This window comes from Pinus tabuliformis, chromosome 5_2 (genome assembly GCF_031772625.1).
Source record: "Pinus tabuliformis cultivar Carrire ecotype Pingquan chromosome 5_2, CPIR1, whole genome shotgun sequence".
Lineage (NCBI taxonomy): Eukaryota > Viridiplantae > Streptophyta > Pinopsida > Pinales > Pinaceae > Pinus > Pinus tabuliformis.
Window position 1 is genome coordinate 738,665,792 of NC_142306.1, and position 26,705 is coordinate 738,692,496.

The 26,705-nt window shown below is 38.3% G+C and overlaps 1 protein-coding gene across 2 annotated transcripts; it reads left to right on the plus strand.

Annotated features, from left to right (window-relative positions):
* The first annotated feature begins 3,186 nt into the window (after positions 1-3,186).
* On the plus strand, positions 3,187-15,416 carry LOC149161350 (F-box/LRR-repeat protein 3-like). Of its 2 annotated transcripts, XM_089436948.1 has the most exons (7): positions 3,187-4,927; positions 6,060-6,176; positions 13,595-13,699; positions 13,822-14,215; positions 14,344-14,473; positions 14,620-14,914; positions 15,018-15,416. In XM_089436948.1, exons 1-7 carry the CDS (start codon positions 4,295-4,297, stop codon positions 15,273-15,275), a joined length of 1,932 nt encoding a protein of 643 aa, XP_089293074.1. In that variant the 5' UTR covers positions 3,187-4,294; the 3' UTR covers positions 15,276-15,416. The 2 variants fall into 2 exon arrangements, with proteins under 2 accessions (XP_089293074.1, XP_089293075.1); XM_089436949.1 differs by lacking the exon at positions 6,060-6,176.
* Positions 15,417-26,705: the final 11,289 nt, after the last annotated feature.

Consider the following 26,705-nt stretch of genomic DNA (forward strand, 5'->3'; position numbering starts at 1 on the left):
CTTGATTATGAGCTTTCATTCCATTCTGGGCAGTGGCTTGGGCTCTAGGCTTGATAAAATGGCTTAAATCTCGAGGTCGTTGGCACAGATTTGGCAAGTTCGGTCCACAGTCACTAGAAGACAGGCCTATGAGAGCGACTTTAGGTCTCTAGTCGCTCCCTTGCCCTTAGCATGAGAGAGACTATTGCCTAAGAGGTCCAGAACAATAGTGGGACCTAGGGATAGACTCTCTGAGTGACTGACTTATTTTCTAAGGGTTTCGTTGATGATGTTGGATCACTGTGTGTGATGTTCCGTCGATTCCACTTCCTTAAGGTCACCTAAGAGGTCGAATATGATCATAATACCCTCTTGTCTCATGTTTACCCTGATTGGCATGGTTACTTGGGTGGATGTGGGAGGAGAGTGTTACATCTTCAACTTTAAGCTAAGCTCTACGGGGCCAAAAGCAATTACGACCATAACCAGCAGGATCCTAATAACTACAAAGAGTCATTGTTGTCACCAAAATAAACATACATACTAATCCAACAAAAGAACAACCCAAACGAGTTCTCAACATGTCTACACTTCAAACTAGAGAGCTTTAAAAAACAATCGAAACCAGGAGGCATATTGCTAACCATAGCATCCTCATTCCACATTAAAAGCAACACAAACCTTCCTTGCACCATGTCAACGATGCAAGCCAAAAAGAATCCCATGCAAGCATAAACAAGAGACCCCTGCAAAAGAAGAGCCACACATACCAACCCTGCACCATAGCAACAATGCATACCATCAAAAGTCCACCATAACCAAAACCATATTTTCAATATTCTCCAAAATACTTTCTTTTTTACATTTATAATCTACATAATGAACTATCAAAAGAAATTAACTTCATTAGTGTGATTGAAATGTGGTTTTGTAAATTTTTAATTTTTTCCTAAATTTTTTAAAAATCAAAAACACTTACTAAATTCAAAATCATGTGTGAAAATCACTTAAATAAAAATACATTTAAATGAGCTTAATAATTAACAACATATGTATCCTCTTAAAAAAAATCATATATTCAAATTCAAAATAAAAGAGAATATATATACTATAAAATGTATGTATATAACTATTTAAAAAAGATAAATTTAAAATAAATAATAATTTCTATCAATATCCATATCTTAAAACTATTTAACAAACTTAGTTGAGGCTAAATAAATTATTTAACTAACAAGCTTATATTATGTAAGTGATGAGGTCATCAAATAAAAAAAACTTATATTATCTAAGTGATGAGGTCATTTGCTTCTAAGCAAAGAGTATTCGATTTAATACCAACTTTGACTTAGCTTCAATGATATCAAAATCATTAATCAGTATACAAAATTACATGCGCAAGAGACATTCTGTATTTTCACTTCTATTATATTTTAAATCTCCACCATGTAATTAAATGAAATATATTTTAGACCACTCAAATCTACCATATATCGACTAAGGCACACACAATTATTGTTAACTTCAAGAGTGTTTAAAAAAATGATAATGATATTTTTCGTAGTATATAATATTTTATATAAAATTTATTTAAATTGTTTTAATAAATTCAATATATTATAATATTAAATTATATATATATATATATATATATATTTATTATAATATTAAATTATATATATATATATATATATTTATTTTAGATAGCATGTAAAAATAAAATATTTTTAAAAATTTAAGTTTATTTAATAATAAAAATTATATATTTAAAAAAAATCATACACTCATATTTAAAAAAAAATCATGAACTCACCAATGTTGAATATAAGTAAGAATAACAATCAGTGCTCTCAATTATTTTAAATAAATTTAGCTAACAAATTCACATAAAATTATTTATAATGAGATATTAATTATTTATTTTTAAAATTTATTATTATATATATATTAAATGAATTATCTAAATTATTTTAATATATATAAATATATAATTTAATTTGCGCTTATAAATAATTAATTTTTATTTATTTTAATTTTGATGTATAAAATGAAATCAAAATTCTTCTATATATAATTTTTTTTCGAATTTTCTACTCACAAAAACATTTAATTTTGTAAAATTTTTATTTTTGAAAAATTTAATTAAATCTAAAGTTTATATATATGTAATGAATTACCCTATTTTCTATATTAAATTGGAATGGTGACAATCCAAATACAAATAAACAATTACTATAAAAAAAAATATTAAATTTTTTTGGTATGTGGGAAAATTTATCATCATTTAGTTATCAAATTCGTAGTGAGAACAACCATCTCTCACTGGCTGCTAACCCCAAATGCAGCGGATTCATTACCGTTATAAAATAAAAACTACGCCACCTAAAATAAGTCGTTAGTAATCTATAAAAATAGACTTTCGTGAGGACAACCATCTCTCGCTGGCTGCTAACCCCAAATGCAGCTTACTCATTACCGTTATAAAATAAAAACTACGCCACCTAAAATAAGTCGCTAGTAATCCATAAAAATAGACTTTCACTCTTAAAAAATTATATCATAAAAATAGACTTTCACTCTTACAAAATTATATTAAATTGTAGAGTACTGACTACCTAGATACAAATAAACATAAATTACAATAAATTCCGCAAATTCTATAACTCTCGTGAAAAAATAAGAAAATAAAAAAAAGGAAGGAACTTCAAAAAAAAATATTTTAGGGAAGTGGAATCCGAAATTCTCAACTAAAACGCATAACAGAAAAATCCCCGGACAATCAGAATACACAGAAGATGGACAATGACAGACGTTTTTAGCCTTGAAATTGAAGTCAGTTAAACAAGTGGAAGAACCCCCACAAATGTAATATACAGCGTCTCCACTAGGTGACCCCACAAATGGCCGAAAGGTTGAGGAAGATGCTTGAAAGTCGCACCACAGGGAGGTACGGCTGTTTTTTTAACTTCAGTTAAAGAAGTGGAATAACCCCCACAATTGTAATATACAGCGTCTCCACTAGGTGATCCCAAATGTTGAGGAAGATGCTTGAAAAGTCGCACCACGGGGGAGGTACGGCTGTTTTTTACCTTCACCTGCACTACGAAATGATGTACTTAGACAGTACCTATTTTATTGATGTGAAAGCCAGCCACGTGATGCTGGCCCATATTAACTGGTAATGCACTAACTGGAGCTGAGAATTTCTGGTTATTTTACCGGCTAGAGGTTGAGCGATTGCTTGTTGCTCTTGGACTGATAGTAGTCATGTGGGGGAGGTAGATCTGTGTATATATTTAATGAAAACAAAAACCAGGCCTCAGAAACAATGCGGGGGAGCGAACATCACAGCTCTAAATCTGGATTAGGTCGATATGGGGCGAGGATATCAGGGGAATCAAATGCTTCTGCATGGTGCACTTGAGTAAGGCTAAACCTGTGATGTTATTTGGGTATCTCTGGAAATTGTTGTATCTAGGTGATTTGGAAAGAAAATGTGATTTGGGTTTCAGAAGGGACATAATGGGGCGACTGGGTTTGTATGGAACAGAGAAATCGGAGTTGGGTTTCAGAGAAAACAGTCACTTCCTACTGATATCTGAAATCCAATTTGAATGCGGGAAGATGACTCGGGAATGGGTGCAATGGGACATAGCTTCATTCTCTGCCTTCATTTCTGCAGAAATCTCAATCCTCTAATATTTATTTCCTGCCGTGGTCTGTTCTGGCATTTTGGATTTGGATAAGAAGCTTCGTGGCCACATGTGAGTTGGGTTTCAGCGAAAGCCTTCCTTCCATGTTTGAGTTTGTATAGGATTATGATTTCTGATATGAGTATTCATAGAAATCTTTAATTGCCCTCTTGGGTATGTTAGAAACATTTTATTTTCCCATTGGGTATGTTAGAGACCTTCTATTAGCCCAAAGGGTATGTTTATTCTTCTGAAAGCTAATTTGGGTTTTTCGTAAAGTCTCCAATGTCTGCTTAGGATCCTAAGTGGGTTCTTCAGTAATTAGAAACCACAGTTTTGGGTTTCTTGATTTGGATATACAACGCTCCCATTGACCTACAGATCAGATTCGCTCCCAATATTATTGCAAGGCGGTCCTTAGATTTTTTTTATCTGGATTAGCCTCTGTGATTCAAATTTCTGTGTCCCTGCATTGCAGAAAAGAGTATAGTACATGTGGCTTGAACCATCAAAAACAAATACAGTGCAATTAAGACCGGATATTTACCAGCTCAAAATCAAATTACAGAGTATTCTTTGTGGATAGGAAGCCCCTGTTGTCTTATAAGTTAACACCATTTGCAATGCAGAGGAAGTCGGCCCGTTCTGATGCGGCAATCCACATCCTTGGGGATGAGATCCTCATAACTATTCTTGATAAACTGCAGGATCCCGCAGATAGAAAGTCATGGTGCCTGGTTTGCAAGCATTTTTTTTATCTGGAGGCCAACCACACGAAGAAAGTACAGCTGGTGCGATCAGAATTACTTCCAAGGATTTTGAGAAGATACCGCAAGATTCAATATTTGGATTTATCTCTGTGCTGTCAGATCACAGATGAGAGTCTGGGGCATGTGGCAGGCATCCTGGGAAATCATTTGGTTTCCATCAACCTTTCCAAGTTGTGGACTTTTACTCACCTGGGTCTGCTTCAGTTGATTAAAGGTTGCCAGTCTTTAGTCGAAATTGATCTTTCCAATTGCACTGAAATCACAGATTATGGGGCAGAAGCCATAGCACAAGCCCATGAGTTGCAATCATTGAAGCTAGTAAAATGCAAGCAGATTACTGACATGGGTCTTGGATGCATTGCTGTGGGCTGTAGTAAATTACAGACTTTGAATCTTAGGTGGTGTGTGGGGGTCACTGATCTTGGAGTTGAGCTGGTTGTTGTGAAATGTAAAGAGTTACGTAATCTTGATCTCTCTTACTCACAGGTATGCTCCTGCGACTGAGTTTAACCACTAGTCACCTTACCCACTCGTGGAAGCTCCCCTGTTATTTGTGTTTCTTTGTTGGGATATTAAAGAGAAGCCTCTGCACAAGAAGACAAAAATTAAGGTTTTTTGCTCTATAATGGTGATCTTTACTTTAAAATACGTCTCTTCTTTGTTGTTAGTGTGGTTTCTGTAGATGAGAGTTATCTGCATATCTTCTTATGTTATGGAGAGCATTAAAAACTTACTAGACAATAGATTTTTGAAATATATGTATTCATGAAAGCGGTTTTTCAATTTCTGCTTAGTCATGTGAGTTTTAGTAGCCCTCTACTGTTTCCAGTTGATTGTGTCTACCAACAGCAGTAGCCACAATGAGTCTCACAATTATTCCGTAGGTAATGCCTCGCCTGAAACAAACATGCAAAAAAGTGGCTGCATTATTGTTGTGAATGATATTTGCGGGTAACACTCTTTTCGCTGAGTTCGTACAATGTCAATATCAATAGGATATCGTAATAGGCTGCTATTTTCCATGTATATGTTTGACTTGAGGTGGCAGTAGGCTTCCAGTTTTCCAGTATATCAGATATCATTATCAGCTGTTTAGATGTTTTTCATGCTTATCATTACCTTCCTTGAAGTCTCAACCCAGCTTCACAGATGGATGCACTTCTTTTGCAATGATTCAGCTCTTTCATGTCGTGACAAATCCCAGGCTGTACAATATTTCCTATTTTAAGAAAAGAAATCTTTATGGAGAGTTCAGTGAGTTATGGGAGATATTGATTGCATCCAATTCTCTCTTTAGCTCATAGCAGAACTCATTAAGCCCAGATGATTTTCAAAAGTCTTTTTGGCTATCCTTTTTATCTTCAAAATTGCATTGGCATATTTTAAGAAATGTTATGTAAGTTTATCTTAATTATCGCAGATTGTGGGTTGCGTTAGATTGTGGCAGTAATGCCAAAACTAATTGCACAGGAAGCTAGATAGTGACTAAATATACGTCCACTATTTGTGTTATCTTTAATGGTCAGGTGTTGCTTGCTAAAATAGCTGCTTATAGCTAATTGTTCGCATATCAGTTTTATGGATTTTTTTATACTAAGTAGATCGATTTTTTCTGCAGATAACAAACAAATGCCTTGCCTCAATTAAGCATCTAAATCATCTTGAGAATTTAGCATTGGTTGGATGTGTTGGTGTGGGTGATAATGGCCTTACATATCTCAAAAAATCTTTGCAGGTATGAAAACTAAATAAAAATCCCTCTTGTAATACTTAAACTCCAAGTTTAGCAGAGATGAAAAATTATGACTTTTAAAATACAGAAAATGACAATGTTTCATGCTATACAGGAATGTATATGAACGCCCACATTAGAAAACTTCAAAATACTTGAAATATGATGTAAAGAAACAATAAATTGCAACTCATCTGCAAAATCAAATGCTAATTTTGAATCCTTACTTGTGAGGTTGAGAAATAGAAATAGAGATTCAATACAAGAAGGAAATCCTTGTTTGCAAGACATTTACAACTCATGCCAAAGCTAAGTTACACCAAGTATTACGGAAGTGGGGATGGAAGAGGGTAACCGTGAGACAGTAGACTATTTATCTATTGGATTGGAGCAATGAAATATAGCCGTAAACTTATTTTATACATGTTACTTTTTGGTGGGGTTGGATCAACTTTTTCCTAGTAAGAAGCATGATATCTAAAATTGACTTTGGTTGAGGTCTAAGAGTCCATATATCATTGCACCATGGATGAACAATATAGTAAGTTCGTTCTTTGCAAGATGCCATATACATTAGCATTAAATGAGTGAAAAATTCATGATATCAGACTATGATTGGAGAAAATTAGGCACAGAAATTGTTTACCGTCAGTAGAATGCCCCTTGGAATAGTTTTGTCATCTGGTTCTTTTTGGTTTCCCTTACTTCTTGCTGTATTTACATTTTTTCTCGTTCCTTCCTTCTTTGTAATCTCATGATCTCATCCTTTATCATAGGTGTGCATTATTTTTCAGGTGTTAATGCACAACCTTGATTGGCTTATCGTGTATATCTTTAATTTTGAGAAAAATTTACATTGTTTTTGGATTGGGATCTCATTTTTCATGGTATATGTTCGTTCCATATGATATCTTGATACTTACATCTTTTGTTTTATCTCTCTTATATTTGACATTTTAATTCTGATTTTCTATTGATTCTGCCTAGGTACAATGTAATGTCCCAAGGGGATTTTTTTACGCTAGGGTTTCTTTGTTGGTCTAGGGTTTCCAATAATTCAACAACAGAACACATTTATTCATTCATATAACATTGGTCATCCATCTATGTAATGCATAAATATAAAGATCTTCAACCATACTTCAAAGAACTAGGGTACCCAACGAACAATAGATTCAACCAATGATGCAATGTATGGTTCTGACCACACTACAACTACTACTTTTCTATATTGTTGACAATAATTATGATTCTTCAGCAAAACCACTGAAGTTAGGGCTCGCTGTTCAACTGCATTTATTAGTGACCCCGACAATTTTTAAACATCAATTCGAAATGTTACAGGCATTCCAACCTCCTTCTTGGACCAACTTCCACCGTCGGCTACTTGCAATGAACCTCTGCTTGTTGGGCCCACTGGCAATGCCCAAATCTCTATATAAATTACTTCCAGGCTTAACGGTCCAAGGCAACGGGAAAGTCCCCATCTCCTGCAACTTCCGTCAATAGACAATCCCTGGTGCCTACCGACTTATTAAATTTGGCAATTCGAAAAAACTTACAGGCTTCCGGGCACTCACAGTTATAGGTTTTGTTGGTTGACGGTTCCTGGTCCCGTTAATTGACGGACTTCGCCAAATCGAAAATCAACTAAGTGTTGGCGCCTTGGGCACTCACAGTTATAGGTTTTGATGGTTGACGGTTCCTGGTCCGTTAATTGACGGACTTCGCCAAATCAAAAATCAACTAAGTGTTGGCGCCTTTGGCTATGCTATATAGATAGGTGGCTCTGCTCTTCGACTCTTCTTGGCTCCTCTTGCTCCTCTTGGCTCTCCTCTGGCTTTACACTGCTCTTTTGAGCATCTTCTCTTTGTGTCTTCTGTCTCCAACCCTTTTTAGCTCCTCTTGCAACCCAACAACTTATATATATATAATGTATGTATTGTATGTGGCTCTTGCCTGCAACAATTAAGCTCGGAAATAACTATTGGACCATGCGCACAATTAATATATATGATATTGATAAGGGGTTGTAGAGGACTGGTTGGAAACAAAAACAAGAGCTCTCGCTCCACACTCTCAAACCCCTTTATTTATTAAAGTCAAAATAATATATAGATTACATGAGAAACTCGATCCAGATCCACAAATGTAGGATCCAAGGACCAATTTTGGAAATTTAACAAACTACAACAATTAGCCTAAATTAATGAATTATATGGAAATTTCAAACAAATCCTATCCTGCCAACTCCTCTAGTAAATGATTTTGACCTCTCGGTCAATGAAAATTACGGATGCCCTTGCATCATACTCCCAAGGAAACAAAGATTTCATGGACTCCTGTCCATGAGTTCTTCAACAAATTTGCCACTTTTTTGTATGAGTGTGGGAGTCATCCAGGTTGCATATGAAACTGGAAGTTTTTTCCACTTAACCAAGTATTCAAAATACTCTTTGTCCTTGGCTTTCTTGATCAATCTCTTGTTCAGAATCCTTTCAGGCTGCGAAGGTTCAACTGCTGGCAATTTCTTCTCCCACTATACTGGTTATTGCTTTTGATCATCATTGGCGGGCTGTTTTGTTTCAAACTCATATTTATTCAAATCTGCTACATTAAATATTTGGTGAAATTCCAACGTTAGGTGGCAATTCAAGTTCATAGGCATTAACAGAGAATTTCTTCAAGATCCTGCAAGGTCCTATCTTCTTAAATTTTAATTTTTTGTATTCACCCTTTGGAAATCTTTCCTTTCGCAAATGTGCAAGTACCTAATCTCCTACTTCAACGCTCTGCTCCCTTGTGGTGAGATCTGCTCTACTGTTATATTTAAGACCGCAGTCATGAAGATTCTGCTTTACCTGGTCATGAATTTCTCGTATGGCTGTAGCAAATTCTTCTCCTACTGCAGTTCTTTTCTTTGTTCTTCCTAAACTTTTGAGCTCATGCACTCCTCTTGGGTTCATTCCATACACAATCTGGAAAGGACTTTGTCTAGTGCTTCTATTGGGAGTGTCATTGTATGCATATTCAGCTTGCGCTAAAATTTGGTCCCACTGTTTGGGATAATCCAAATGGCATAACCATCCATTCATACAGTCCCTCGCTAGTTTTAAAGACAGTTTTCCACTCATCTCTCTCTCTCTGATTCTGATTTGATGATATCCACTTTTCAAATCAATTTTTGAAAACCAACTAGCACCACTTAAACAATCCAACAAATCATCAATGCATGGAAAGGGAAAACAATACTTGATTGTGATCTTATTCAAAGCTCTGGAGTCTGTACACATGCGCCATCCACCATCCTTCTTTGGACTCAACACTGTAGGTACTGTGCATGGACTAAGACTTTCTCGGATCAGGCCTTTATCTAATAGCTCTTGCACTTGTTTCTTGACTTCCTCATTCTCCTTAGGTGTCATGCGATAAGCAACTTTATTGGGCAAACTTGTTCCTGGTATCAGATCAATATGATGTCTTATACTCCTTATAGGTAGTAGTTCACTTGGTAAATCATCCGCAACAATGTCATGATATTCCTCCAAAGGCAAATTAGAAATTGTAGTGGAAGTAAGAACTACTCTAGGTTTGCAAATAACAACAAAATTTACCTCCTCTGTCTTCAACTGCTGTAAAAACTCTTTCCTGCTCATCATCAAAGCCTTTGGATCACTAGTTTCATAAGTCCCTTCTTCTTGTAGTGGAAGCAAGGTATGATTGATGCCATCCTTCTGAAACTTATAAGTATTCTTCTTACCATCATGTACAACTCCTTTGTCAAACTGCCACGGTATACCAAGCAAAATATGACATACATCCATCAACGTCACATCGCATAGGATCTTATCGCTGCCAATCTGAAGTTTTATCTCACACTGCTCATTCACCAAAATTTGATGCCCTTTCTGCAACCAAGACACCTTATAGGGTGTTGGATGCTTTTGCCTCTTCAACTTTAGTTTTTCTACAACCTTTGTAGACACCAGGTTATTAGTGCTGCCACTATCAATCACCATTTTACAACATTTCCCTTGAACTTTACAAACAATTTGGAATAAGGCTCTCCTTTGGATTGGCTCAACAACTTCTTTCTCCTGCTTAATCAACACCTTTTTCATCATCAAGGCCTCTCCTGTCTCTGGCACATTCTTAGCTTCTTGCACCTCTGCTTTTTCTTCCTCTATTGGAGGAGCGACAACATTCCTTTGGCCTGTCTCTCTGTTCTTTGGACAATCATATGCCATGTGTCCAAGCTTGCCACACCTGTAGCAACAAACATCTCTTCCTCTGCCTCTTCCTCGTCCTTTGGAAAAGGATCTTCGACCTCTAGATTCTCCCTCTTCTTGTCTTGGTGCATTCTAACTGCTAGATCCATCTCTTTGTGCTGTGGATCTCCCTCTATTAGATTGCTACCCTCTTCCTCTGACATCACTCTTGCTTCTGCCAGCTTGCTTCCTTGCAAGATTTTCTTTAGCCTTCAAAGCCCACTGATATGCCTCCTCTACTGTTTTGGGTGACAAGACACTGATCTCAACTTATATATCCATCGAAGACCATTTATATATCTTGTTGTCTTCTCTGTAGACTCCTCTACATATCCTACCCCAATGTTCACCTTGTAGAATTCCTCTATGTATTCTTTGATTGTCATAGCTCTCTGCCTAAGATTCTACATACTCTTGAACAAGGTAAGCTAGTAATATTTCAACAAAAACTTGCCTTTGAGTTTTGCCACCATCCTGTCCCAACTTTTATTCTTTTTCTTGTTCTTTCTGTCTGTACACCATCCCATTAGAGAGCTGCATAGTTACAACAAACTTAACCTTCTTCTCCTCATCTATTTCTTCATATTCAAAGAATTTGTCCATTTCAGTAATCTAATCAATAAGCTCCTCTAGATTCATGTTGCCTGTATAAGAAGACAAATCTGGTTTGGGTTTCATAACAGATCCCAAAACTGCTTTCAATACTTTAGCTTTTGTTGGTTCTTCTACTGCTTCTTCTTCTTTTGAAGATTCTTCCTCTTCTAGACTCACATCTCCTGCTTCTGGTTCTCTCTGCAAACCAGTCTCCATTGCCGCCATTCGTGCCTCCAATCGTTGCATCGCCCGTAGTACTTCTTTGTCAGCAATTGGCCTTTGTCTTTCTACTCTTGCACCTCATCCAACACCTCGATCAACTCTAGGTGGCATGATTCCTCCTGTTCCTGAAGCAGACATAGGGTCTGCTCTGATACCAATTGATGCAAATCTAACTCAAATTTGCTCGGAGTTGGCCCTATTAACAACACAATCAAAAAGTAATTCCCAAAATCGCGCTTCCTTCAATCCTTTTGAATATGAATCCCATTAAAATCACAGTGGGTGGATCTTTTAAAAGTGGAAAGAGTCGGAAGGAGTAGCCAACTCTATGTGAGTATGTTCGAATATATATTCTTGCTCCACTGTTCGTTCAACTGCATATATCCGCGACCTTGGCGATTTTTAAAACATCAACTCGAAAATGTTACGAGCATTCCGATCTCCGGGCTGGCCCACCTTCCACCGCCGGCCACTTGCAATGAACCTCCGCCTGTCGGCCCCACTAGCAATGCTCGACCCCACCTTCCACTTTCGGGTTTAACGGTCGAGGACAACGGGAAAGTCCCCATCTCCTGCAACTTCCATCAATAGACGATCCCTGGTGCCTAATGACTTCTAATTTGGCAATTCGAAAAAACTTATGGGCTTCTTGGCTTCCGGGCACTCACCGTTACGAGTTTTGTCATTTAACGGTTCTGAGTCCCATTAATTGATGGACTTTGCCAAATCGAAAATTGACTAAGTGTTGGCACCTTTGTTTATACTATATAGATAGGTGGCTCTGCCCTCCGACTCTTCTCAGGTCCTCTGCTTTCTCTCCTGAGCATCTCCTCTTTGTGACTTTTTGCGCCGGCCCTTTTTAGTTCCTCCTGCAACCCAACAATTTATATATATATAGTATGTGGTTCTTGCTTGCAACAATTAAGCTCGGAAATAACTATTGGACCATGCACACAGTTAATATATATGATATCGATAAGGGATTGCAGAGGACTGATTGGAAACAAAATCAAAAGCTCTCGCTCCACACTCTTGAACCCGTTTTTTAATTAAAATCAAAATAATATATAGATTACATGAAAAACTCGATCCAGATCCACAAATGTAGGATCTAAGGACCAATTTTGGAAATTTAACAAACTACAACAATTTGCCTAAATTAATGAATTATATGTCAATTTCAAACAAATCCTATCCTAACAAACCACTCATTGAGGAACTAACTCCTCTAGTAAATGATTTTGACATCTGGATCAATGAAAATTACGGATGCCCTTGCATCACATCTCCAGCGAAACTTATCAAGAAGAAGGGGTCTTAAAACTCTCAAAACCGCAGCTCACGAAAACAGAGATGATCCAATTCGATGTTGAAAAAGTGATTCCAACTCTTCTTTATTTATAGATTTCCTCATGGGGTTTTCTCCTCCTTAATCAAATGAGAGGGGTTCATGTGCAACCCCCAATTTGGGCCTTTTGCCCCGATGTTGCCCCAAAACATTGGATAATGGATTTCCCCCTTTATCCAATATTATATATAGCCTGTGGGGTTGGATAGGCTATTCTGTCCTCCCTTGGAAATCAATCCATAGGGGACATTACATACGGAGTCCTTGTAAATAGGGATTATTTTGTCATTGTCAGATGGATCTTTAACATATTTTGAATATATATTTGGTTTTAGGTAGTACAGTTTTTCTGGATGTCAGGGAATGTGCAACCATTGGATAATAGCATGGGGGAATACTACTTCGTAAAAATTTCTGAGGATTTTTTGAGTATGCCTCAAGAGAAATGTGACGAGGTAGGATTATCTGTACTGAAACTTCATTATTATCATTATGGAACAAGTAGTTTCTTAATGCAGGACAGACATCCCAATGAGTTATACTAGTAGCCATAACTGGTGCTTGAGACGCTCAACAAAAATGAAAAATAAGCATTAACTGTGTGGCTGAAAAATGAAAGTTGTACGTTATAGTCTTGTCTTTGAAGAAGTTCATAGAGTCTTCAGGCTCTAGCAGGTCTCACAATGTGGAATTTACTGATCCTCTTTATCTTTTACTTATTTCATGTAAAAATTGTCTTCTCATGACATTTGCTCCATTCTCTGGAAGGTTTCTGAGCCTATATTTATGATTATTTTCTCTTTTAAGGCCTTCTTACTCAATTGTACAATTGAAGACAGTTTACTTGATCCGCATTTTTTTATATTTTTCTGATATTTTTCCCACAGCGCATGAACCTGAAAAGCATATAGTAAATACTGGAGAAAATTTACTATCTTTGACTCTCTTCTATCTACAGTGACATCTAACTAGACTGTGCTGTGTTACAGAGACTTGATGTTTCAAAGTGTCGGAATGTTAGCTGCACAGGAATAATTTCCGTTGCAAGTGGTTCCTCAGACTTGCGTCAACTTACTCTTTCCTATTGCATACCAGTAATTATCTCACTAAATTTTGTTGAATACTTTGATTTAATCAGTTGTCAAGTATTGAAGTTTATAAAATTATTTCTCGAACTGATCCATTATTTTATATTTTAACGTTTTATGTACTGCAGATTTCTGATGCTCTTCTTAAGAGCTTCCAAAACTGTGACAGACTACAAACAATCAAATTTGATGGTTGTGTAATTTCCAGCACAGCATTGGAGTCAGTTGGGAAAAGCTGCAAGTCTTTGAGGGAGTTAAGCTTGAGCAAGTGTACTGGAGTCACAGATGAAGGACTGACTGCACTTGTGTCATGTTGTAGAGAGTTGAACAAGTTAGATCTCACCTGCTGCCGTGATCTAACTGATGTTGCTCTCTCGGCCATTGCAACATCATGCAGATATCTTTCATCCCTTAAGATGGAATCCTGCAGCTTGGTCACAGAAAGAAGTTTGACTATGTTAGGAGAAGGCTGTCCTTTCCTGAAAGATCTTGACCTTACTGATTGTAGCACAAACAATACAGGTTCCGTACATTGTTTAAATATGAAGAGAATTTTGACAGTAGTGAAGTGAATAGTAATTGTTATTAGTTTTTAGAGATTATTTTATTGTCTTCTATGCCTCTTGTATTTACCCTATTTGTTCATGCAGGATTGAAATCCCTATCTAAGTGTTCGGAATTGGTCATGTTGAAACTAGGATTCTGCCCAAATATATCCAATGAAGGGATTGCCCATATAGGGGCACGTTGCTCATATCTGCAAGAACTTGATTTGTACAGGTATATATCATTATTTAAGTGAAGTCGTACATTTCTAATAACATTTTATTAGAAAGGAAAATTTAAAATCTGTTTATCAAGATTATGTTTTCTGCAATTGTCATTTGAAGATGTTTGCAGCTTACTGATGGAAACTGTATGTACAGATCTGTAGGAGTTGGAGATGTTGGATTAGCAGCAATTGCCAATGGTTGCCCAAAGTTAAAGAGTATTAATATTTCCTACTGCATAAATGTCACTGACAATGGTCTGATATCACTTGCTCAATTGCAAAAACTTCACCAGCTTGAAATTCGAGGTTGTTCCGGGATTTCCTCTGCTGGTCTTTCTGCAATTGCTTTAGGATGTAAACGCATCGTTGAGTTAGATATCAAAAGGTGCTACGGTGTGGATGATGTTGGAATATTGGCTGTAGCCAAGTCCTGTCAAAATTTGCGACAGGTAAGACATTTTATAGTCTGAGATTTAAACTTTAATTCATCCTGCCCTGTATATTTGTTGAATGGAAAAGCATTTAACATTGAAAACTGTGGTATTTGTGCAGATGAATGTCTCATACTGTTCAATCTCAGATGTTGGTTTGTTAGCACTGGCAAGTCTTAGATGCTTACAGAACATAAAGCTAGTTTATTTGAGGAATGTAACGGTCAATGGTTTCATGTATTTTCTGCTGGCTTGCAAAAGTTTGAAGAAACTTAAGCTTCTTCAATCCTTAAAGTTTAATTTACCACGAGTTCTGATTGAGATGTTGGAAGCCCGTGGGTGCAATATTCGATGGATGGACAAGCCTTTTGTGGTATAGGATGCCCATCTTAACTAAGTGTTAGTACTTGATTTTTTTCCGGAAAATGTAATATATATCTCAGAGGCCCCTTTAGCAGTAGTGTTTGTCCAACTCTAAACAAAGCAGTTTTGTGTAATGATGAATTTCTGTTTAAGCGTCGTGAATCTGTGAGTAATGTAGTGAGTGAATTATCCCATACAGTTCATCTTCTGAGAGATGAAATGAGTACCTAGGATATATAGGTACATTGTACATTGAAGAGTATTGTGTTTATATGTAGGCTTTTCTTTTGCCTTGCATTTTGTGCAGTATGTTCCTTTTATTCACAGATGGTTGACGTTGACTTTTCAAATATTCTTTGAAGTCTGCAAACAGCTTTCGATGCTGTTACTAGAATTTAAACTATATAGTTTTCAGAACATTCTAGATTTGATTCAAGATTTTGCAGTGACTAGCAATTTTATTTATAAAATCCCCAATTGGTGAAGCTTGCAATGTTTTTTCTGGCACCAAGATCCAAAACTCATGATTTTGAGCTGTTGATCGGTCTCTATACTAGTCTGCCTCGACTGTGTTTGGTTATGTCTTGTGTTTCATTTTTCAGCCAATGTTCTCTTTGATTTCCTACTTTTCAGCTCAACTCCTAAGATGAAATGCATGGATTGTCTAATATCAAATTTAGAAACTTAAGTAGCTGTTTGAGATACTTGAATGAAATAGCACAAGTTACCATTACCTTATTAGAAATGTCCATGTCTGGGATGCTTTTGACAGGCACACTAATGAAAAAATAAATTGAATCTTTCTGAGATTTGCTGAGAAATCTGTTAGGATTCTCGTAGGCCTAAACTCATTAGGAACCATGAAATTGTTGTTTTGATCATGTCTGTTGATGCATATCTTAAATCTAATTTGGGAAAACACAACTTTTGATTGTAGACACTGTAATTAAGCCTACAAAAACTTGACTTATCCAAGATGCAAATCTTTACTAAGGGGCCTTTTATTAAGATCCATTTCACACTCACAGAGGCCTATAACTCCAACTAGAATTTCTTTCTGGTTTGAATTTTGGTATTTCAAAACCTTGTGGTTGGAGAGGGTACAAAACTTTTGGGATCTGGCTTACAATTTGGTTGGTTTTCTTTTGCTAAGAGTTCTAAGGGGTACTTATTCTGCCAATGCTACCAGGGTTTGCCTTTGATCTCTTCTACATAGAAGATTGGATTAGCACAATGACCAGCTATGAGATTTAACAGCACCATTATCACAAACTGTAGGATGGTGACTGACAAACCTATTCAGAGTAAATTTTTAATTGGGAAAGCTGGCAAACTCAAAGATGCACCTCTTCTTATTGTATTAACAAAATAGTGCACAATACACTATTTAAGTACCCTGCAATGTTACTCAACCCTAGTCTACTAAGCATTAATAGGTTACACTGGGTTGAAATCATGAGCTGAAAAACAAACAATTTTTTTTTTTGAATGTGTGGGGGGGGGGGGGGGGACAGGGGTCGAGTTTGTGGGGTGTGCTTCCTCCAAGCCCCCATAACCTCCCTCCCTGTTAGTATGCTTGTAAAAAATTTCATACAAGAATTAGTGGCAACATGTTGGTATGATTGTAAAAAAATTCATACAAGAATAAGCGTTGCCACCTTTTTGCGATCCACATGTCAAAAAGATTTTTCCTAATCATATGTTCGCATAGGAAGCAAGTCCCCCGAATTTTTGAAATTGGATCATCATCACTGCAAGTGCTCCAACTTAGTGTTACGCTGCAACCTGAGGAACCTGTAACGCTGACTTATGTTATCCACTTCTTCGTCAATTAAAAGGTGTCAACTTAGAAATTTGAATATTTTTAGGCAAATTAAAATTTGGTAAAAACTTTGAAGTTCTTCCAGGAATGGTAAGTGGTGGCTTGGATGGAAAATCATGGCAAATATCATGAGAAATTCCGTGGATGGACTGTTCATGTTCATGAAAAACTTGTTAGAAGATGAACTTAAAATCAATTAGGTGTTCTCCAAATGGCCTATTAGAGGACGGGGTATCTCAAATGGGGAACTAGTTACAGCTGCAAGCTCTTGTTTCTTTGTAGCATACCTTTTTTTCCATGGAAAAAGCGTAATTTTATTAATATAACAAAATCACATTTTGTAAATGTATATGTGTATACATTCAGAGTATAGATCACATTGATCTAGCTAAAATTGACAATATAGCCTTACATCATCATATGCATATTCAGTGCTGATTTGATATTCTGTCATAAGCATATAAAATATATTCTAAGATAATCTGTGCATAGCATAGTCAAAATTTGTTGTTGTTTATCAAAAAATAAATATAACAGTCTATGATGGCACAATATATGTATCAAAAATAAAGTATGCAAAAAAAAAGTAAATAGAGTAGAGGTTGGCCTCTCTCTATACTATCATCTGTGCCTCCATAAAAGGCCGGTGATAAAAGCCAAAAAAGGTCCCATTCTGATACTCTTGAATCAGTAATCTGCCCCTATCCAGTCAGAGCTCCTCCTTGGAGAGTAAGTCCACCATAAGATTGTGTTCCTTGTGAACACGTGTAAATGATATATGAGCAATAGTATATGTTAACTTGTGTATCTCATTGATAAGGGGCCGTAACTAGGGTTGTGGCATTGTTGTGTCCCATTCATCCAATGTATGGTAAGGAGTGAATCCCCAAAAATGTTGATGGAGGCCAGTCCAAGGTCGATAATGAGAATGGTAAGTATTTTAAGGGCCAGCAGTTTTGAAAAATTATTCGATCCTTGACCCAGATTCATCGTAATCTTGTAGTAGTGGAGATCATTTAGATATAGAGCTGCCCCTCCACCACAGTTCCGTGCTTCCCCTTGTGATGCACCGTTGAAGAAAGCCCAGGGTAAACTTTTATCTATATTTAGCTCTCTTATAATCTTGTGCCTATGGGTGATAAACTGTTTGGGAAGAGATGCCAAGAGAGCGAGTGATCTCATAGCAGTGATCTTTGGTGGAAGATATTTGTCCTGAAAAGTAGCCTAATTCCGGGCCAGCCATATACCCCAACATCCAAGTAGGGGGAGACATAATTTATCCCGAGTGTTCGAGTTCTGTGACCAAAGTAGCCAGGTCTCCTTGATGGTATCACCAGTCGACCAGTCGTATTGGGACCCAAGAGAACTGGTAAAAATCGACCAAACAACTTTGTTGTAGTTGCAATGTTTAAAAAGATGAAGGATATTCTCACCCTGTTCTTTGCATAATATACAAAAACCAGGCCCGATCCTAGATCTGCGCTGTAGGATGTCCCAAGTAGGAGCTTTGTTCATAAGAACACACCACATAAAGAGTTTTGTCTTTGGTGGACAACAAATTTTCTAGATAATGCTCCACCATGATTCACGTTGTTTAGGGACACTGTTTGCGATCAGTTGAAGATAGCTTTGACGAGGCGTGTATATACCATTCGAGGAGTATTGCTAGATCAATTCATTCGGGGCTTTAGAAATCTGAATGTGAGCATTTGTTAAAGAGCTGATGTAGTTCTCCCAAATCTGTAAATGATCCCCAACTAACTATAACTGAGCTTCAGAAAGCAAAGCCTGTGGTAGAAGTGGGTCCTGATTGGGGGCCTCAATCTGGCCGAGGAAACAAAACCCTTGGTGCCTGAGGAAAACAGTGAGGGCCTTTGGTAGTCTGTGGTGATCTTCACTGCCCACCCATGGGTCCAGTCTGAGACGAAGGCAATTATCCCTACAGACCTCCCAGGCCAGTCCATCAGATATAAGGGTAAAAGAGTTGATAACCACCTTCCAAATAGTAAAACAATTGAGGGTGGGCTTGTCAGGTGATCGAATCCATTCTTCAAGGGACAAAGGGTAAATGTATTTCCTGTAGACAACCGTGGAATAGAGTTGGTTGGTTGTGATGGTTGTCCAACCCACTTTAGCTAACAGAGCTTCAGCAAAAAGAGTAAAGTTTTTTATGCCCCAGCCTCCTCAAGCCTTTGGTAGGGCAATATGGTCCCATGCAACCCAAGGAAAAGCCTGTGATCTAGAGCAACCAACCCATAGGAAGTTGAAGTGGAGTTGTTTAAGACAACCAAGAGTGCCCTTAGGAACCCACGATAGAGAAAGCCAGTAAATTGAAATAACTTCCAGGACAGATTTTACAAGGACAAGTCGACCAACATGAGAGAGCCACCTAAAACTCCAATGTTTTATTTTTTTTTCCACTCTCGAAAGTAGCCATTCCCAATCAGAAATGAGGTAGTCATTTGGTTTCAGCAGGAAGCCCAGATACTTGAGACTCTGGTCCATGGGAGAAAATGTGAAAGGAAAACTATTATGATAGAAACTGAGATCATCAGGACTTAAAAAGTATGTGGTCAGTGTGGATTTAAGATGGTTGATAATCATACCTGTGGCATCGCCAAAGAGTTTGAGGGCCTCTAGAACAAAAGAGCCATCCCTTTGTGACCCATTACAGAATATAAGGATATCGTCCATGAAAAGGAGGTGAGTAATGGTGCAACCTCTAGCCACCTCAATGCTAATAAGAAGCCCTCTATGTTTCAAATCAGCAAGTGATCTAATCAAACATTCATCCACAAGAAGGAAAAGTAAAGGAGAAAGTGGGAAACCCTGTCGAAGGCCTCTTTCCGCTTTGAAGAAAGGGGAGGTAGATCCATTGATTAGTACAACAAAGGAAACTCTAGATACACAACTCATAATCCATTGAGTGACGTCCAAAGAGAAACCCAACTGTGTAAGAAGAACTCTGATGTATGTCCAACTCACACGGTCAAATGCCTTGGAAAGATCAATCTTTAATAAGGCCCCTTTTAGTTTCTTCAGTTTGATGCTATGGAGTCCTTCCTGAGCAACCCCAATAGCTTCGTGGATTTGTCTACCTTCCAAAACTTGCAAACTATTTCGGAGAGATGTTCCTGGAGATAATAGGCTTTAATTTGTTGGTGATAATCTTATAAATGACCTTGTAAATGCAGTTACAGAGTGAAATAGGTCGGAACTCCTCGAAAGTGGAAGGGTCGTCATTCTTAGGTATTAGGGCTATAAATGTGGAGTTGAAAGCCTGATGTATGTTGCCCTGTGTCTGAGAGTCTCCCACAACTCTCAGGAGGTCATCACCAAGTATTTCGAAAAGCCCAATAAAAAACTCCACTGACCAACCATCCGGTTGGATCCTTTTGTCTTTCTCAGTCTTCTTGAGGACTGATAGAAGTTCATCCTTCATGATTGGTGCCATCATCTTCTCATTGTCATCATCGAGGGTCAAATGGGGGAAAAGTAGAGTAGTGCAAACCACCTCAGCAATAGGGATTCTCGGAGGATCCTTGAAGAGGCGCTGGAAATGATCCCTACCCATACCCGCAAGAGTTGCAAAAGAGGTTTGTAGTTGTCCATCCTTATCTTGTAGGCCCCAAATGGTGTCGTTGTTCCTACGAACTTTGTAGTAGTTGTGGAAAAATTGTGTTATCGTCACCCACTTCCAGTGAAATGGCTCTGCTCTTTAGTGTCCAAGTAGCCTCCTCTTCAACAAGAATGGATGCTTTTCATGTCTCAAGGTGAAGCAAGTTTTCCTTAGAGGTTGAGGATTCATAACCTTCAAAGTAGATGCTCGAAATAGTATGTAGTTCTTCTTCAATAACAGGAGTTCCCTCTGTTCCTCCATCCTTTTTTTAACCGACCAAGTGATGGATGTTTGTTTGATTTGTTTCAAATTATGTGCAAATTGGCCCGCAATAGTGAAACCCTGATTATGATCATAATTACACCAGGTGTTCCGAACCAGATTAATATAGTCTAGATCCTTAAGCCATCCAACATTCAGTTTGAAAGGACCAGGTGGTTTGGGACCCGGGAATTTAATTTCCAGGTAGATAGAGGAGTGGTCAGAACCACCACCCTCTCCAATCCAATGACGCGATAGTGGGAGTTCCTGCAACAATTGCTTTGCCAATAGGAATTTGTCCAATATTTTCCTAATCCTTTTAGATCTAGGTCTTTTGTTTCTCCAAGTAGGTTTGATCTTGAGGGGAGCCAGGTCAAGAAGATGATGATCCATAATAAACTGTGAGAAAGACTGTGAATTCGGGCTGTACTATACAGTGGCACCTCGACTTTCAGAGCGACCTATAGAAAAATTGAGATCACCGCCAATTATGAGATTATGTGCAGATAGAGAAAAATGACCTTGAAGAGAGTCCCAAAATGGTAATTTGTCGTGAGAAGGACCATAAATATTCAGAATTAAGAAATCCTTATCCAAATCTTGAGTAAAACAAGAGAGGCCGATGATTGACTGAGAACCCCACACTGATAAAGGTTTAATGGACCGAGTAATCCAACCAGTCACTAGCCCACCTAAATGAATGATAACGTCGAGAGATGAAAAATCCCATCCTGGGAGAAGTTTGCAGAGACATGGTTCCACAAAAGAGCCCAAACCCAAAGTTTCTTGTAGAAGTAAAATAGAAGCGTTGCTGGTGACCACTAGACGCTTGATGGCCAGTTGTTTAGAAGGGTTGGCCAACTCTTTGCAGTTGAGGGACAAAATGATCATTGAGAAACCCTAGGATGGGTTTGGCTTACTCTAAGAACCCCAGTGATCAAATGTTGTTTTCCTGCTGCCGCTTCGAGGACAACTCTGTTATGTGCCTTGGAGAGTTGGGTCTTGCGATCTCGACCTCGAGTCAAGCCAATGGGAGGTTTGTGGGGAAAAATACCCCCAGAAGAGTGTGGTTGGGCAGATGGGGTAAGGGATTGAAGGAAGTAGCGACCTCCATGGGAACTAGAATTTGATGAATCCCCTTCTTGAGTAGAGACAATGGAAGGTGTGGGTATGGGGTCAGCCCCCAATAGAGTGCAGAACTAGATGAGGAAGATGGTCGGGGATGGGACAAAAGTGGATCAACCGATGGTTCTAAACCCCTATGTGAGATAGAAGTAATAAAAGAAACATCAGAAAAAAATACAAAGAGTAGAAGGTGGGGTAGAAGATCTAGTACCTGGAAGAGTGACCACAGGCACGTCACCATCCTCCAGAATGATGGTAGAGGTACCCAAAGTATCATCGAACCTAGTCAGTGCCACTTCCATCTCCATTGAAGAAGTGTGAACCATAGAGGGAGCCACAATGGTCAATATATCTGCCGAAGAAGTAGGGGTGGTCTCATCCAAGTGTACTTCTGGAAAAACCTTTGAACTCCTTCCTACTAGATATCTAAACCTAGTACCAGTATGGTCAGTCTGTCACTGTTGTCCCCTATATTTCAGCGTCCAATCTTTAAGGATATGACCGTGGGCGTGGAAGTGGAGACATTTGAAAGGTATACCCTCATAATCTAGTATCTGGATAGAGCGAATGCCTTCATGTATGATAGTCATCTTATCCCATAAGCCTCCTTTGATGTCCATCTCCACAAGGACTCGTGATATTTTCTTATCTCCACTTGAAAGAAAGGAGAGATCCACATCTAAACAAGTCCCGAGATGATTCCCAATGGCCGTCAAAGTCTCCTTGTCCCAGAATTGAAGTTTGAGACCAGGGAGATAGACCCAAATAGGCATCTTTGTGATCCTCTCATGCATAGGATAAAAAAGAGGTGACCACTTCTTTGTAAGGACTGGAGTAGAGTCTAAATGCAAAATCCTGGATAGAGTCCATTCGATAACATCCTTCTTGTCGAAAATGAGTGCGAACCAACCCCTTACCAAGGCATTGACATTCAAGAGAGCGCTGATAAAGGGTCCCCATGCATCAATCACCCACTGTTGAACATAAGATAGACTAAAACGACGACCCCACATTATACCCACCAGTGGCGTATCGGAAATCTGGCCTCCTATTGAAGAGGTACATTAGTACCCACTGCGATGGACGTGGGTTCCTTATGCAGGTTCACAAAGGAGTTCCATCTGTGTCGAGTCGAAGTCGATGGAGGATGTGCAACCACAGTGGGTGGGGTGGGATGGTGGTGAAGGTGAGATGCATCAAACGGGCAAGGGGGGGGAGTTACGGTTGTAGATGGGAGGGTCGAGTATGAACCTAGTGTGTCAGGGAAGAAAACCGGAGAATATGGTTCAAGTGGAGTGGAGCATAATGGAAAGTTATGGGTTAATGGGTCAGTAGATAAGGGTAGGGTTTGTGTCGAAGGGTAAGTAAACCCTAGGTGGAGTGGATACGGACAGGTAACTGAGTCAGTGAATGACTGAGGAGAAGTGGTGACCGAGTGGAAGGTTTGAATAGGCGGTGACGGGTTGTAAGGAGAAATGACCAAAGCTAAGGACGCAAAGGTAACATCCCCTTTAGAACACAGACCGTCAACGGAAGCGGCCTTGCTAACCCACGACATACCAGACCCACCATAGTCGCATTAGGTCCCATGTAGGACCTACAAGCCATGGACTAGGACTAAATAAAGGGTGAAACCCTAGAAGATACAAAATTCGGCTAGACTAAGGAAAGACCCTGTGATAGGGGAGAAGCCCCAGAAACAGGCCAAGCCTTTGACAGAACCTCTGAGCCCTGACAATGTGTTGTGTCGACCTGCAAGGAAGAAGAGACCATCACATAATATAATATATCCTCATTGATATAGGGGTCCTCCGAGTAGTCCACAAATATCTCCTCATATTCTCCAACCATTGCAAAACTGAAACCCTCGTATGCGACCGAAAGATGATGAGGCCTAGAAAAAGACAGAGAGGTGGGGTCGGAGAGAAAGAAAACCAAGATGAAGGCCCCACAAGAGAAGCATCGAAAAACCACAATACCCTCAACAATGCAGAAAAACCATCGCAAAATCCGGAATAGACTGAAAAGGGCGCAAATGAGAGTAGACAAACTTACCAATGAGTAGCAGCGAAAGGTCACCTGCGTATTCAAGGGTCTGCGTGAAGATTAATGGCGGCGAAAAAAAAGTAGACATCAAACCCTAAGTCGAAAACAAAAATTCCCCATCTACCATTTCATCTATTAGTTCAGAAATGGTTGGGGGGATGTTTTAAATATTTAGTCTCTCTTCCTTGTATTTCTAATTTTTGCTAAGAACCAGAAGATGTAACATATTCAAACGAAATCATTATTGCTAAAGAATCAATTGCTCAAAATAGCAACACTGATCCTATCCCAAATGAAATCATAAGAGGCAGGTACTAAGCAACAATGTTGCATATTACACTTGTTTAATCATATTTTGTGTTCCACATCTTATTGAATTCTTTGTAGCATACTTTGATAAACTCTTGTATCTTTTATGAGATGAAAAAGTGCTAGATGAACTATAGTCCTCAATGCCAAGAACCAATCCAAACTCAATGATAAGAGGAGTGGAGGTTCTCAAGGTATATGGTTTTCATATTGGAAGGAATCCCATCTAAATATGTCAATCATAAGCTCTAAATTATTATGAAGTTTTTGGAATGGCTATACCACCATAGATTTATTATTTAATCTTGGATAATAAATACCTAATTAAATTGGCCATTTTTCGTCATTGTAAGTATGGCCATGTTTCATTTTTTATGGCTATGTTTTATTTTTAAAATGTAATATTAATTACATATTTATTTTTGGTAAATAAGACAGAGATCACATTATAAGTATGATATTATTCTTAGGTGTGAGAGGACTCCCCTTTGGGTCCCTCAATGGTGAGACTTTGTGATTCTATTGGGTAAGAAAATTTCACTTGTCAAATGCTTTTTGGGTCCTGGGAGGTAGGTCTAGGGTATGATGCGGATCAAATATAGTAGGCTACTTCAACTTTGTGTCTATCTTGTCCCACAACATAGTCCAAAATGCATTGAGGAATATGGTTCTTCGATTTGAGATGATGCTACTTGCTATCCTAATATGCATTGATACCTATTCAAATAACGAGTTTGTTCTTTTCTTTGATGGTCTTTTAAAGAACATGAAAACACACATCTCGCTGAACTTGTCTACTACCACAGATAGCCTTAGTCATGTCCCTTCTTGGTTGTTGGTAAACCTCTCACAAAATCCATGGAATGTTTTCCCAGTGATGGGTGAGTATAGGTAAGGGATGGTATAGACCTTGCTTCTAGGTACTAGGCTTGTTGGTACAACAGTGTACGCCCTCTAATGTACCATGCTACACCTCCTTGCATTTTGAGCTTGTACAAATAAACTGTAAGTAAGCAGTTGTCTCCTCAATACCAAAATGTCTTGCAATCTTGGAGGTGCGTGTCTCTCTAATAAGGTGTAGTCACTCCCTTTTAGGAACAAAAACCTTGTTCAACCTGTAGAGTGTTAGTTTTTGTAGCATCAGATTTTTTCTAGACACGAAATTTGGTGGAGAGGCTACAATACATGTATTCTCCAAAACCAAAAAATCGTTTATGGAAATTCTATCTAGAGACGACTTAATTAAAATAATTAATCAATTTTTTAATATTTCCTAAGTCTAAACTTAGGAAAAATGATTAATTAAAGGGTATTAATTAAGTCATGGTGAAAATCTTCTATAAAAAGACTTGGATCAAGTTCTAGTTAATATTAGCCATTGATTAAGTAATAATCATGGTCGTTTATGTCTCAACGAGATATTATAAGAAGAAACTCGATGGGGCTTGGAGAACACACACCAACAGTTCGATTTCACTAGCAGATCGATTTCCAGAGTAGCAGTGTTAAGTTGTGGAGAGAGAGAGCTAGTGAGCTCGAAGCAGTGAGGGAGGGGCAGGGATAGTAAGGTTAGAGGAAGATTTTCCAATTCCGGTGAGTGCATTGCAGAGAGGCAGTGAGTGCCATAGAGAGGCAGCGCAAAGCCACGCAGAGGCAACGTAGTGCTTCAGAGAGGATTTTGTATTATGCTAGGGAGAAGTAGTGATTTAGTGCCAGAAGCCGGAGAGAGAGTCCAGAGGCCAGGAGGACCCATCTTCTAGACAACAGTTGATCAGATAGAGAGAGAAACAAATTTTGAGTTGTGGGACGCAGTGCTGCGTAGGATGATGCAGTGACTGTGCAGAGGCAACAAAGAGCAACTCAACTTGAGCCAAGGTCAGTGTCAGATCCCCTGTGGGAGTGATATTTCTCTCACTAGATTTATTGTCAGTGATTTCTCTATATGGATTGCTAGATTTGAGCATCCATAGTATTGTACTCAGACTTACTACTGCATCATATTAAAACCCTCAGCTGTTGCACCGGTTTTCCCGAGTTAGGTTTTTCTAGGGACTTGGTCCAAAAATAACGATGTATTTTGTGTGCGCATCTAACTCTTCCAGAATTTTTATTTCTTCCACGGTTTTATTTATGAAGGTTGTAGTGTATTTATTTTGATATTTTCCGTAGGAAACAACATATAAATTGTTAAGTAGAATTAACAATTAGAAGAAATAATATCAGTTGCTGCAATATGATTTAGGGTTTTCCGAATTTTCACATGG